A 14,634-nucleotide genomic window follows, 5' to 3' on the forward strand; every position below is an offset into this window, starting at 1 on the left:
TATTTCACATGTATCTCAGATAATACTTTTTATGGTGTCCATATATAGGCTATCTTAAATTAATATGTGGAAATAATATACTCAAAACCACATAATGTGTCTCCATTTAGAAAGCGAATGTTATTTTATTTATTTTTATTTATTTCTGAAGATACTGTGGAATTAAATGTAATCATAACCTTAAGTCCTCATGTGTTTGGTGGAAAATCTAAAACAGTAAACTTGCTGTGGAAAAAAAAAGGTAAAACAGCAATATTTCCTCCATCCAGTCTTTTTCTTGACTGCTTCCCTATAAAAAAATTAAAAAATTAAAATATGATTTTGTAAATGTAACTCTTGGCCAGACCAACTTTAATGTTCTGTCCTTAGGGTTCTGAAGATAAGTATGTTAGTGTGCAGTGTGCACAGTGTTTTTCTTCTATTTCCTTGAATTACTCAACAGCTTATTGAACTATTGTGTACATGCCCTACCTGCTGCTCAACAAGTCTCTCTCTCTCCCTTTTAGGAATGCAGGACTTCCTGATGGCATGGAAAGAGGGCGGGAACCACAACTGTGTGTCACACTACAAATATCACTTCCCTGTAAGTCAACTACGAGTTCTGGCTTACAGCTATTCAGAAGCAGCACTCTTATTCATGATCGATCACTTCTAGAAAACAATTCAAGTTCCAGATTTATCTATTGTCAGTTTCTTTGCAGTGGTAAGTATGGGCCATTGTACTAGTATTGAGTTTTGCTTTTATGATTTTATTGTCTTAAAACAACCTGTTTAGTCTCACCTGTACTTGTAGGCAGCTGTCAGATTATTTTTGTTCCAAGCTATTAGTGACCAAAATTGGCTGTTTTCTCAGTAAAGCTTGGTACTCTAATCCATTAATCTCTATTTTAATTAATATTGCGATATAAAAAATAACATTTGATCCTATTTGTTTTGTTCTAGAGTGCCATGCTGTACATAGAGTTGATCAGGCTGTGGGATGAGGCCGTACAGGCAATAGACAGCCGGGACTGGCAGGGCGCTCTCACTAAACTCAACCAGATCACAGAACACAACTGTCGCACTATGTTTGTGGTCGCGTCGACACACATCGCCCTGGGTCAAGTGGATTTGGCCATCAAGGTACAACCACTATCTTGGTACTTAAACATATAAGAAATGATAGAAATGTTGGATATCGGTAATGATATGATCGGTAATGATTGTTAAATAGCATTTGCTACAGTTTTAGTTCAGGGGTTTTCAGTCTTTTAGATGCCACTGATCCCGGAATATAATTATCCTCATGCAAGGGACCCTCATCCTAAAATATTAAGGGTGTACTGTATAAAAGCTATGTATTTGTATGTATAAAGACCTGATTGATACTGTGAAAATTAATAATATAAATGTGTAAAATATTATTTGGAAAATATTTAGTTTCTATTACTTTTTTGTTCTACTCACAGTACAGTTAGCTGTTGTATATGTCATTATAATTATAATATAAAAATAAATAAAATATATATTTGTATATTTTTTTATGTATTTTTATTTATTTTAATCAAATGTATTTATTTAATTAGTTTAATCTTATTTTTCATTATTTATTTATTTTTTAATTCCCAGTTTTCTTCAGCTCCTTTTCCCCTAGTACTTGCTTGAGCCCCACTGGGGGTCCCCAGACCCCTGTTATAAACCCATTAGTTAGTATTTATATATTAATATATAATTAGTTAACATTAGCAAAAAAATATATAATTAGGAAATATGAATGGTAAAGGGCATGATTGTTATGTTTTAGTTAGATAAAACGGTGGACATTTTGAGATGTCTTATACAATGTCATATGATACATTTTAGGCTCTCGACCAGTCAATCGCAAAGGATTGCTGTCTTGCTGTGGGATTTTTTCAGAGGTCTGCTGTTCATATGATGGCAAACAGGTGAGAAATATTCTGTTTTCATACCGTAGATCTTTATGTATGAGTAGACCAATCTGTCTGGTAATCCACAGCGTGATGCAACACAAACATTGACCTCTTTTGTTTAAAGATAATGTTCTTGACAGCTGATTCACTTTCATCTGACACTGCCTCTTTGTTCTTTTGCTCTCTCCATTTCTTATTGTGTTTCTCTCGTTTTTTCTTTATCTATGTCACCTTTTCTAATGCCAGACTGGAGGAGGCATTATCTGATTGTATATGGGCTCAGAAATACATGAGGGAAAACCCTGTCATTGACTACAAACAGCTGGGTCTTCGCTATAAATTGTACAGCTGGCAGGTCAGAAAATAAGCTTATTTCTGCATATTTCTTATACACAGATTGTATAGAGGGGGGGGGGGGGGTGTAAGACATAAAATCTATAAAAGTATGATTGTCTGGATTTAGTCTGCATGTTTTATTTGACAGCATTTCAATTCGGGAAATTGTTGACATTTTCTGTCTTGCCTTATGTCAACTCTGCCATTAAATATGAACTTTGGTGGTTCACCTGTACAGATAGCTATCACAAGGCCTCTCTTTGAGGGCTGAGTGAAAAAGCTCCATAGTTATGCAATGTCAAATGCCAGGCTGAAAAAAGATAAGACATCCAGAATTCCTCAGGTTAGCCTGAACAGATGAAGCAACCTTTCTGTTCCTCAAATGCATGTTGGTTGAAAAACAGAAGAATTTCATAGAGGCAATGTATGACCACCACCAGATTTTAAAATGTGTACCACTTGTCCATCTTTAGACATAAGTGCACAACTTATGTTTTATGAGTAGGTTTATGCGATTTAATAGTAGAATGATAGAAATAACGTCTCATTATTCACTAGGTGATAAAATAGAAGGTCCTGCTCAAATAAATTATTAATTTTACAGATTCTGAAGAGGGTACACTCAAAAAAATGTTTAAGCCTTTTTTCAAGATTTAAAATTCCATCAAATCGAACTGAATAATCTTTACATATTATTCATATTATGAAAAAAAATGTTTCACTTTAAAAAAACTAGAGCTTAATAAAACATTTTTAATGGAAACAGTCTTAATGGAACGGAATAAACCATTTAGTTTATGTGATTTGTATTCATAAAAAAAAGAAAATGTATTTTAAGTTTAAGATTTATACAAAAAGTTTTGAGCACTATTTTTTTTTACTTCATTAAAAATATGGATAATAGGTAAGGATTACTTAATTCAATTTGATGGAATTTTACTATTAATTGAAATGCGTAAATCTTGAAAAAATGCTTACTTATTTTGAGTGTAGTAACAAAAAAGACTGTATGGATATATACTGTATGTATACAAACTACCTACCATTCAAAAGTTTTTATCAAAATAAAATGAGCAATATTTTGAAACATTATTACAATTTAAAATAACTTATATTTTACTATATTTTAAAATGTATTTTATTCCAGTGATGGCATTATTCCAGTCTTCAGTGTCACATGCTTCTTCAGAAATCATTCTAATATGCTGATTTGATGCTTAAGGAACATTTCTCAGTATCATTAGTGGTGGTTGAGGAGATTCCCCCTTCCATGTAAAGCACTTTGAGTACCTAGAAAAGTGCTATATAAATGTAACAAATTATTATTAATTATTATTATCACAGTTAAATTTTTTTTTATATATATATGAATTAAATTCATCAAAAGACACTAAAGACATGTGTAATGTTACAAAAGATTTTTATTTATATGTACAAATCTTTTGTAACATTATACATGTCTTTTGATTAATTTAATTCATCATTGCTGAATAAAAGTGTTTAAAAATATGCTTACTGACCCCAAATTATCAACAGTTGTGTATAATCTTTTGATGTCCTGTTGATATGATATAATGTAGAGTGCGTACAACTTGTGTGGGTTTGTTCACTTATAGGTCCTTTATAATGCAGCAGCCATTCACTCTAGACTGCAACAATGGGACAAAGCCAGGGACATTTTAAAGGCGGCCTCACAGGAGAGAGGAGCGGGCCGAAGCAACCTTATAGACACAGCTCTAGAGGCCATTTCTGTAAGATCTATGTGATACATATATTAAGAAAATGCAAAGAGAAGGCTGAAAAGCTTTTTCATAGTGCAAGACATCCACCACTACCTTTTTATTGCCCTTTTACTAATATTGTATCACTGGACACAGTGGTTTGTAACAATCTCTTCGGTTTTCAGATTACAACACTCCACTAAACGTAATGTAATGTTTCTGTCCAATTTATTCCCAGAGGAGAGAGGTTTTAGAGCCTCTCCTGGTTCCCGAGGGTGAAGTGTTCCGTCCCAAGAAACAGGAGGTAGATCAACTTAAACCGAGGGACTTCTTGGGTGAAGCAAAGGTGACTCCCATCTTCCCACTGTACTGCTACTTTAATAGCTTTTTGAAAATTAACTATACGATACACTTCACTAATCCAAAAATAGTAAAGTACACAACATTTAAAGACCGGACAAACCTAAATGTGAAATATCAAATATTACAGTCAAATAAATTGTAATGAAATGTATGCAGTATACATTAAAAAGGCAAACTGTTAATGTTTCAAGTTGCATGCTCTAGAAGTCAGTGGGTCTCAGCCTTTATGACTCTAGCTCCTCCAATTGTCCAAAAACATTATTCAAAGATAGGACTCTTCCAGTTGTTTATGATTTACTGGATGGATAAGGAGGAAGGATGAGGATTTTTAAAAATATTTTTCACTATCGATTTCTACCTGATAAAATATTTTTTGAACTTGGCATAACAAAAAAGAATTGTATATTCAGAAAATGTATAACATTGCCCATGGATTTTTTTTAACGATTTTATTAACAACCTTTAATTTTTTCTATAACATATCCAGATCTAGAAGCCAATAACCATAACGAGGAGGTGAATTAAAACAAGAAATATCTTGTTTTTTCCTCCAGCTTATTTTAATGCTTGTTTTGTGTTTAAGTCGTCATGAGAAACTCAGAAGTTTGCTGAGGCCCCCTAGTGGTTGCCAGCCCTTGAAAAAGTTGAAAATCTGTTAAAAATATAGAAATATTATGCATGTAAGAACTTAAAAGCTGCCCACAAAAAGAATGCATCTGCAGATCTCCCCTGTTCATTTTATATAAAAATTTACTGTAATCATAAACATTATAATTCTGTACTAAAAGCATTATACAATACATTTGACAAATGTTCACTGAAACTAAACTCTTCTTCTCTCAGGTCATCACTTCTTTGATTCCAAACGATGACTTCAGGGGCTTTGATCCTCTCAGACCACAGGTAAAGTTGCCACCTGTGATGCTACAACCTCAACATTGTGTCCTGCTATTTTCACTGTCTTTTTGTTTCTAAACTAAACTCCACTGATTATGTATGTTCCTGCAGAAACCAGGGTACTATGAGCCAAAGGTAGTCGATGGCCAGTAAGTACTCAATATTCAGAACATATTAAAGACTGTTACAAGAACAGCTTAATACACTGAGATAATATATGATGTATAATTCCTGCATAGGGACTCTCGTTACATGGTAATGAAGAGTGCTTATGCGGCAAAAGGGGCAGGGGAGCTAACAGTGCCTGCTGGAGCAAAAGTGTTTATGTTTAGTGATGACGACAAGGACGGACTGGCAGTAGTCATTTATGATGGAAAGGTGGGATACTCTTTCATTCTAGATGTGAAGGATGATTACTGAGGATTTGTATTGATATGTAGACACATTGAATGTTTGTCCTCTATTATGATAATCTGCTTTAGTTGTGACATAAGGATTACTATTTCCAGGTCCAAGCTTACTTGTTTAGGTTGGGAATCTGTTGAGGTTGTGAATAATCACTATTCATTCATATCATATTTAAGCAAAGCGTTTTAAAACTGTTTAAAATGGTGTACCCTACAATCTCTGGGCTCATGACGTCCTGGACACCTATATTTTAACGATTTATAAAAGATGAATCATCAGAGATTTCTGTATAGAAGTAAAGGTTATGATAGTTTTTTCAGTAGTATTTCAGCACATGGTTAGCTGAAAATGGGTCAGACTTTACAAGCGGATATTCTTGCTTTCTAATTATGTTTCTGACATTCACAAAAGCTGTTTGAGTAGTAACATCAATGTGTGATTTAAAACTGATAACAAAATATAGAATAACACCTGGGCTATTTCTTCTTCTTTTTTTTTTACTTTTAAATGTCAGAGAGGTCTGGTTCCCAATTTCCTGCTTGAACCGATGGACAAGAAAATCAAGGGTAAATTCAAGCGAATTGTAAGTGTTCTACTTTTTTAACCTCCTCGTATCACCTCTTTCATTTCTCACAGTTTGTGCTTTATGGATTTTAATAGGGTTCTGTTATTTGCCATGAGCTTGGCGTAAAATGCTGAATTTTATGAATGCAGGCAGCTGTTTAATTCTAGTTAAAAAAATGTGTTTACATACTCTACAATTTGGCAAAGACTTTGCTTTGCCCCAACACTCTGTTACTTTCAGTATCGTTGTAAATAAAAAATAAAAATGATTTAAAAGTTTATAGCTTCTTCTTCCAGAGATGTGATGTTTAATTGTGCAAGGGATCTACATTCGATACTACGAGTTACGTCAGTGACTGACGAAATGGGGGTAGAGTGCCCTGTCACCATCGAGTATTAAAAAACGAGCCAATGGTATGAAGATACCATGGGTCTGCGGAATTTGCATCGCAAACTACTTTTGGAGGCTGGAGACTCCATCGCCATATGGTTCAGCTGATTTGGGAACAGTTCGACGACGCACAGGTAGATCTGTTTGCCTCCCCAGACACTTCCTATTGCCGCTAGTTTTACCCCCTGACCGAGGGGACCCTAGGTACGGATGCACTGGTGCACAGCTGGCCGCGAGGCCTCCGCAAGTATGCGTTTTCCCCAGTGAGCCTTCTTGTACAGGTCCTTTGCAAGATCAGGGAGGATGAGGAGCAGGTCCTTTTGGTTGCGCCTCACTGGCCCACCCAGACTATGTTCTCTGAACTGGTGCTCCTCGCGACAGCCCCTCCCTGGCCAATTCCTATGAGGAAGGACCTCCTTTCTCAGAGATGGGGCACCCTTTGCCACTCGTGTCCCGATCTCTGGAACCTGCACGTGTGGGTCCTGGATGGGACACGGAAGGTTTGAGTACCCTACCACCTCAGGTGGTGGCTACCATCACTTCAGAGAAAGCCCCGTCCACTAGACACGCCTACGCTCTGAAGTGGAACCTCTTTGTCACCTGGTTATCTTCTCGCCGAGAAGATCCCAGAAAATGCCCGATAAGGTCTGTACTCTCCTTCCTCCAAGAAGGGTTGGAACGAAGGCTGTCTCCTTCCACCCTGAAGGATTATGTGGCTGCGATATCTGCGCACCACGACCTTGTGGAGTCGAAGACAGTAGGACAGCATGACCTGGTCATCAGGTTCCTACATATGCCCTCTTGGGACCTCGCAGTTTTTTTTATCTTCGAGCCATTGCACTCATTCGAGCTAAAGTACCTCTCCATGAAGACTGCACTCTTGGCTGCCTTGGCCTCCATCAAGAGGGTAGGGGACCTGCAGGCATTTTCGGTTGACGAAAGCGTGCCTGGAATTTGGGCTGGCTAACTCACAAGTCATCTTGAGGCCTGGATATGTACCCAAGGTTCCCACCACTCCTTTCAGGGATCAGGGGGTGAACCTGCATGCGCTGTCCTCGGAGGAGGCAGACCCAGGCTTGGCACTGCTCTGTCCAGTACGAGCCTTTCGTGCTTACACAGACATAACGCCGTGTTTCAGGACCTCAGACCAGCTCTTTGTCTGTTATGGTGGGAAACTGAAGGGAAAGGCTCTATCCAAGAAGAGGTTGTCTCACTGGATAGTGGTCAGGCACACTCCACCAGGAGTCTGGCTTCCTCCTGGGCTCTATCGCATGGCGCCTCGCTAACAGACATCTGTAGAGCTGCAGGCAGGGTGACACCTAACACTTTTGCGAGATCTCCATGTAAAGCCAGTGTCCTCTCGTGTACTCGCTTCCAGTAGCACCTAAGTAGGACCTGCTCGGTGTCATCGCTTGCAGTGCCACTCCATGGACTGGATAAGTGCGCTATTTTACTCGGATGAGTTCTCTATAGACCCTGAGTTCCTCCTACACTGTCGACGCCATCACCAGAGTGCATGCCCGGTTGGTCAGCCCTTGTGATCGGTTAGGTGCCTCCTTGTGCATGGGCAATTCCCAATGTCCATTCCCGCTTGGGCAACCCCTATGTGTGTATTTCCACGGTAAGTCTCCTCCGAGCACTTGTCTTGTGTGTAATATGTAACCAAGACGTTTTGCATACTGTAGGAGCAGTGACCTTGTTCTTAAGCCTCTGATGTACAATATCTGAATTAAAGTTGTTATAGACAGTAACATACTGAGTGCTTTTCTCTGCATATTACTTGGAAGGAACTCGCCAATGGCATCCCACATCCACCAGCCCTAAAACCCCCAAATCGACCCCAATGTCCATCTCAACGTTCACTAGGTACAGAAAATATGTTTTCAAATAAAGCAAACACATTGAAACAGAAATTGTTTGTTAATAAATAAAGTTGTTTTTATTATTATAGAATTATTATAAAATATATATCATTATACAAAATAAAGAAAATATAATTTTTGAAACTTTATCTTTTTCCAATATCTAGAAAAAGGTTCTGATAAAATAATAAAATATAATAAAAATGTTATAAAAAAATGCAGTGTAATGTTGCGTAATGCAGTTATCATTTCCTGTCTCTCCTTCAACTGTCCTAAAATTAAATAAAATGATTGTACCAGTATTCTGAAGAATGCAAGTTTCATCCTCTCTTCTGTAGAGTTGTGCTGTGCCTCCTGTGCCTGTGCTACCCACACATCTCCTCCAACGACCAGTAACTCCACCCGCGTCCCTACGCAGCAGGTGAGTAATAAAACACACTTGAAAAAGATCAAAGAATGCTCACCTTTTAGCAGGACAAATCAGCGATCCCTTTAGCAAATACAGTAACTCCAACATTTTATTTCAATCACATTATCAGTTTTTGCCAGGAATTATCTTTCAAATTTTCCACCAATAATTAGAAGCTAATTTAAATGATTTACATTCATTAAAAATGTACAGATTTGTGGTCTATAAACATGGGTTTTCCATACGTTAACATTTGGTTCCCCCTAATCTTGAATATTTGGTTAGATCCTCAGTGGTAATATCTTATATACTTCTGCACATTCATTTTATCTCCCTGTCCAATTTGTCAAGCCTGAAAGCCAACGTTTCTGACAGTGTCATCTACTGTAGATGGAAATAGAAGCAGAGCATGATTAATGCAGTGGTCGTCATGGTTGATCTTTTGTGTGAGATGAGATCTTTTGAATGAGTTTTGTGACTCAGACAAGAAGCAGAGTGGAGTGTTGTGGTAGCAGGCCTTTGATTTGGCCTGATTCAGTCAGAAATACACCCAAGGGAGCAAAGGAACGCTGAAAATTTGAAGAAGAGACTATTTAAGGCCACTGCCTGGTAGAGAAACCCGATTACCTTATGACAAAACTTGTATTTGAATTTCCCAATACCTCGTGCTTATGATAGAATTTTATAATGGAAGAAGGGAACTCTGGGAGGTGGGGGAGGAAACTAAAACTTTCCTTTGTCTTTCATTTTCATATTCTTGTATTATAACTTTATTCGCTTGGCTTATACTGATGATCAGTCAAAAGCAAAAATCTGATTCAGATGTATCTGTGTAACCTCAAATGTGACCCCGATTTTTAGGCCCAAACTTCACCCCAGGACTCTGGATCAGTCATAGTCAAGGTGCACTATACATGCACCTTGGCTCTGAGAGTCCCTTTAGAAACTCCTTTCCGGGATCTGCAAGAGAAAATCGCACAGAAATTAGGACAGCCTGTGACGAACATTCGCCTCAGGTAATATTGCAAACCTGCAGTCTGGCTGACCTGCTTTTAGTTGCCATAAATTCCCAGCATTAAAGTATGTTAGAACTCTGGTCAAATTTTTTTCATTGAAAAACCCCCACACCATCCTTAACATATAATATTGTACTTCCTCTCACAGACACAGAAGGAATGGCACCAGAGTACTAACGCCACTAAATGGTGACGATGGTCTAGATAGCTTAGATGGTGTGGCTGAATCAGGACGTGCCCAAATCTGGTGTCAGGTAACCTTATGAATTACCATTTTTGATTGACAGCTCTCAATACAGCCCATTAAAGGAGATTAATTGTGTGCAATTTTTGCGCTACTACTGTCACCAAATGGAATTGTTTTCTAACAGGTTCCCCATGCTCACCTCTGGGTCATATATTGTGTCACCCAAACATTTACACAAATGGTTGAACTAGTGTTTGTATGTTTAAACAGAGCATATTTTGATAGCATCAAATAGTGTTTGTGCTATTTTAGGAAATCAACCTTTGAATGGTTTAATTGTTTATTAGGAAATCATTTCCTCAGCAGCCCATTACCTTAAACTTTGTTCTATTACCCCCCCCCCCCCCCCATCTCGTCCCAAGAACGAGGACCCTCTGGCCAACAGGACCATTCTTTATCAGATGGTGGCACTATATGACTACAATGCACAAGGCCCAGAGGATTTGGAATTCAGTGAAGGCGACACAATTGACATCCTCAGTGAAGGTATGTAAACAGAGGGGTGTCTTTTCTTTATTATTAGAGAATTTTACATTTTTATTTGCACACCAGTGTTGGGGTAATAAAAGTATTTTGCTTTTTCTCTCTCTCCATTTTGCAGTGAATGAGGAGTGGCTAGAAGGACACATTGCTGGAAAAATCGGCATCTTCCCTAGAAGTTTTGCTCATCAGGGTACAGAGAGCATCAGTGGGGCATCAACAGATTGACACAGCCTCTAAACATCTACAGTGGCCATATTAGCGTTCAATCATTAAGCAGGCATCCATCTGCCAAAATGAATGACAGTATTTATCAGAAGTTTTGTTTTCTTTATACTGAATTGTGCCTTCTCTTTACTGCTGATCAAAATAACTTTTGAGCATAGTTTTTGAAAGATTAAATCAAATTAATTTATCCTCTCCATCATTTTTTATGTTCCAAATGTATTAAAAAAATTCCATTATAACATTTTCAATGATTTATTTTTCCATTTACTTAATGAAATTATAGCGTGCTTTTAACAGGAAAATAACATCATTTGGGAATTTAAGCTGTCTAAAATATATGTATATTGGGACCGTAGGAACACTTGATTTTAACGCCAAACTGGAAACTCTTGGCTTTCTTTACAGAGTTGGTTAATTTAATATTAATAGAAAAGAAAGAATTTCTGATACTTTTTAAGATCACAAAACAGGGTGGCTAGAGGCCAAATCCAGAGTTTAAAATAGTGCTCCATAGGATGTGGTTTCAGTTTACATCATTAGCACCCACCTCTTATTAACCTGCAGCTGAAACAGTATCTATCATATACAAACTGAACAGCTGTGCAGCAGAAGGATTTAACTTGCATCACACCTATACAATATACACTGCTGTTCAGACTTGGTCATATGTCATCAAATGGCTCTTAAATCCCCCCTGTCCTGTAGTGAGAGCTGAATACACCTCAGCAAGGTATCCGTAATGCAGTGTTTAATGGCATGGTGTGCTCTGTCAGACTGGGCACTGGGGCATGACACTGCAGCACACGATCCCTCTGCTCTTTTATATTGCTGTAATTATGGGTTTGGCAGAGCCCAGCGTGATGCACATTTCCCTCAATTCCCATTAAACATTCTACTATTAATCAAAGCTGTACCGCATTCTGACTCAACGTTTACCGATCAGTTCTTCCCCTTCTACCTTTTGTACCTGGTTTATATTGGTTGAAGAGTGAAAATGTGTGTTGCATTTATGAGCTGTTGTAAAAGACATTGAATAAGTGTCAGGAAGTTATTAAGTTTAACATGTTTCAGTGTGAAAACGTCTTTCTGTCTGTTTTTTATAAGGGATGTAAGTGAACTGTATTTTGGTCTTTATGTAGTGCCAACGGTGGTAATTTAACAGCCTTGACAGCATAACCTGTCGTAAAAGTTATTTGTTTATTCAGTGCATCACTCGCTCGGTACTTAAAAGATTATGTGGGACTCTTTATCCAGAAAGTGGAGAGCATAAACCGACCAACTGTGGTGGTGCATGGAGAAATCTGGTTTCTCGGATTTAAGTCAAGGGAACAGGAATTACTGAAATTAGGTTAAACCATCCTAACCACACAGCTTTATTAGACCACTCTCTCAAACATGTGTAGATGTCGAGAGAAAGAAAGGAAAGGGAAAGATACTTAGTATTTCAGCAGCTAATTGGATTACTTTTGAGCATGTATGTTTGGTTGGTGAGTCTGTATTATGTGTGACTTACAGCTGAGGTGTAATACACTCTCCTTTTGCAATGCATAAAGATCAGTGAGCATCTCCATTGTCACATTTAGGCCCATTAATTGTTCATTAATTTCTGCCACCATGCTCTGATGCCAAGAGCTGTAATTGCAAATTAACAATTAATTTGACTCCTTAGCTCCAGTGCCACCACCGTAAATGGCTGTAAATCAGTGGGTTGGAGATCCAGAATAATGAAGAAAGTTTAGCTGAGAGAGTTTATAAATGTGTTTAGTCTCATTTCAATCTTAAATCTACCTTTTTAAATCACTAATTTAGCTACTGGTGTAATTGTAATTTATTTATTTGAATTATTAGTACTTATTCCATGATTGTATTATGCTGCACTCTGTTTCATTTGAATTATTGTTTTATTTATTAAAGTCAACATGAAATTAAAATGGTCAATTATCTTTTTATGGAATATTGCACTATTTATTAAATGATTTATTCATGTGTGTTATATGAAAAAAAGAATGTGCCCTTGTAACAATATCTTTTCTATTTTCTATCAACCTGTCACTCACATGACAAACCACAAACGTAGAATCAAGTCCCGGCCTACATCTTTTTCTTGTTTCAGAAGCGTTTCACTTAAATATATATAAAAATAAGGAAGAAAAGATGATTGCGACTTCCGTTTCATGCTAATTTCAATGTACAGCCATGCTGTAAATACTTTGCCAAAACGAACACACTTTGTTGCTGTTGTGCCAGTAAATGGACTCGCTATGCACAAAGTAAACACTGTTTTTAAAAGGTGCTATATAAATAAAGCTTTACTTAGTTACATTGAAAATGAATTGGGTCAATGCAGTCATAGAGTTGAAAAGGATGAGGTTAAATAAAGCCTTAAAGGGGACAACAGTTTGTCCATATAAGATTATTAACAGCTCTCAGAGAGGTTTTTGTACTGCAGGTAGTGGATGTCTGCTGACAGGTCTGTCTAATTCCTCTTTATGAGCTTAGAGGATGACACGCGTGTTTGAACTGAGCTTCCACAGCAGCTGAAATCCAAAGTCTGGCCTAAAACCTCACTGGTTGCCTTTTTAGCACATTAGACAGCATAGACTGAACCCATATAATAAGAATAATTATTATTGTTTCTACAAAACAATTCATGGACTGCCCTGAATGTACAGTATGGATTATGCAGCTTTTCTCAGCAGATGCATTATCTGACACAGCATCATTGAGAGTGGGGTTTTCACAACACCAAGCAGAGCTGCAGTTTAAAATGTGATATTACTCTCTTTACACAGACACAAAGGATTAGAGAGCTTGTATAAACGGAGCAATCCCAAATGAAGCACACACATATCCAAACACTGCCCTCGTTTTCTAAATCTGTTCAAAACAGCTCCCACGTACCTCCTCTTGACTTGGGATAAGACATCAACTGAAAGATTGAAATGTAAGGGCCTTTACAATTTCGTCTGATCTGAGATGGGTTTTTTTAAGTGTTCCAAAGGAAAACGTCAATCAGAATCAAATTTATTTTTCACTAATTATTACTGAAAAATGTTTTTAGGTCAATATGTTTTTCTTGATTTAATGGCTCTCTGAAAAACTTGATTCTGATTTATTTTGATTGCGGAATATATATTTTTGATCTCTAAATGAGATGTTCCACCATTTCTCTAAGAACCATACAGGCACAACTTTCAGGTTGAATTGCAGATTGATTATAATGCATACAGTATATATTAATAATATATAATGCATATTAAATTGTATTTACTTTTTGCTAAGTCTCGTAGCAAAGGACTATCTTTCTGAGCAGAAACTTAAGCCTGAACTACAAGATAATGGATTCATTACAGCTGAAATCAGCATGCTTTATTTATTTATTTATTTATTTATTTATTTATTTATTAAGTAGTTTTGCTTCAAAATAAAAGGGACAATGGATAGCCAGTACTGATAGTCCTGGGTCTTATTTTGCAATACTGACAGACTGGCTCCACATGATCCCCTATAAACATATCGCACGTAGATGATCTAAGTTGAGATCAAGTTCGACTGTTTCCCCTGTGAGAAACACTTGCCATTACAAACTTTTACGTTATGGCCCTAAGTGCGCAATGCTCTTTGGAAACGACTTTTCAATTGATAAACGTCAATAGCCCGGCGGACCTTGAACATTTAAAAATAGCTCACGCGCAGGAAAGATGTGGTTTTGTTTGTCCAAATGCGTTCCTCGTTTGTTCCTAAGCAACAGATGCGCCTCGCTCTTGCGTCATTTCCTCCGGAGCGCCTGACTGTATCTCAC

General features: G+C 37.4%; 1 protein-coding gene across 1 annotated transcript; it reads left to right on the plus strand.

Moving 5' to 3' along the window:
* The first annotated feature begins 575 nt into the window (after positions 1 to 575).
* On the plus strand, positions 576 to 12,763 carry noxa1 (NADPH oxidase activator 1). Its single transcript, XM_077240850.1, has 16 exons — positions 576 to 703; positions 943 to 1,122; positions 1,843 to 1,925; positions 2,157 to 2,265; positions 3,863 to 3,997; positions 4,206 to 4,313; positions 5,174 to 5,233; positions 5,339 to 5,376; positions 5,467 to 5,605; positions 6,150 to 6,218; positions 8,378 to 8,456; positions 8,791 to 8,873; positions 9,723 to 9,877; positions 10,026 to 10,131; positions 10,487 to 10,610; positions 10,726 to 12,763. Exons 2-16 carry the CDS (start codon positions 949 to 951, stop codon positions 10,830 to 10,832), a joined length of 1,569 nt encoding a protein of 522 aa, XP_077096965.1. The 5' UTR covers positions 576 to 703; positions 943 to 948; the 3' UTR covers positions 10,833 to 12,763.
* The last annotated feature ends 1,871 nt before the right edge of the window (positions 12,764 to 14,634 follow it).

The sequence above is a fragment of the Siphateles boraxobius genome, unplaced genomic scaffold (assembly GCF_051911475.1).
Source record: "Siphateles boraxobius isolate OS27281-9 unplaced genomic scaffold, OSU_SipBor_1 24, whole genome shotgun sequence".
Taxonomy (NCBI): Eukaryota; Metazoa; Chordata; class Actinopteri; order Cypriniformes; family Leuciscidae; genus Siphateles; species Siphateles boraxobius.

Bases quoted from the DNA above. Each gene is read 5' to 3' on its own strand.
- noxa1 (XM_077240850.1), top strand. From the start codon at position 949: ATGCTGTACATAGAGTTGATCAGGCTGTGGGATGAGGCCGTACAGGCA. The intron at 5,234-5,338 runs GTAAAGTTGCCA...ATGTTCCTGCAG, and splicing joins TTGATCCTCTCAGACCACAG to AAACCAGGGTACTATGAGCC. The intron at 5,377-5,466 runs GTAAGTACTCAA...ATTCCTGCATAG, and splicing joins CCAAAGGTAGTCGATGGCCA to GGACTCTCGTTACATGGTAA.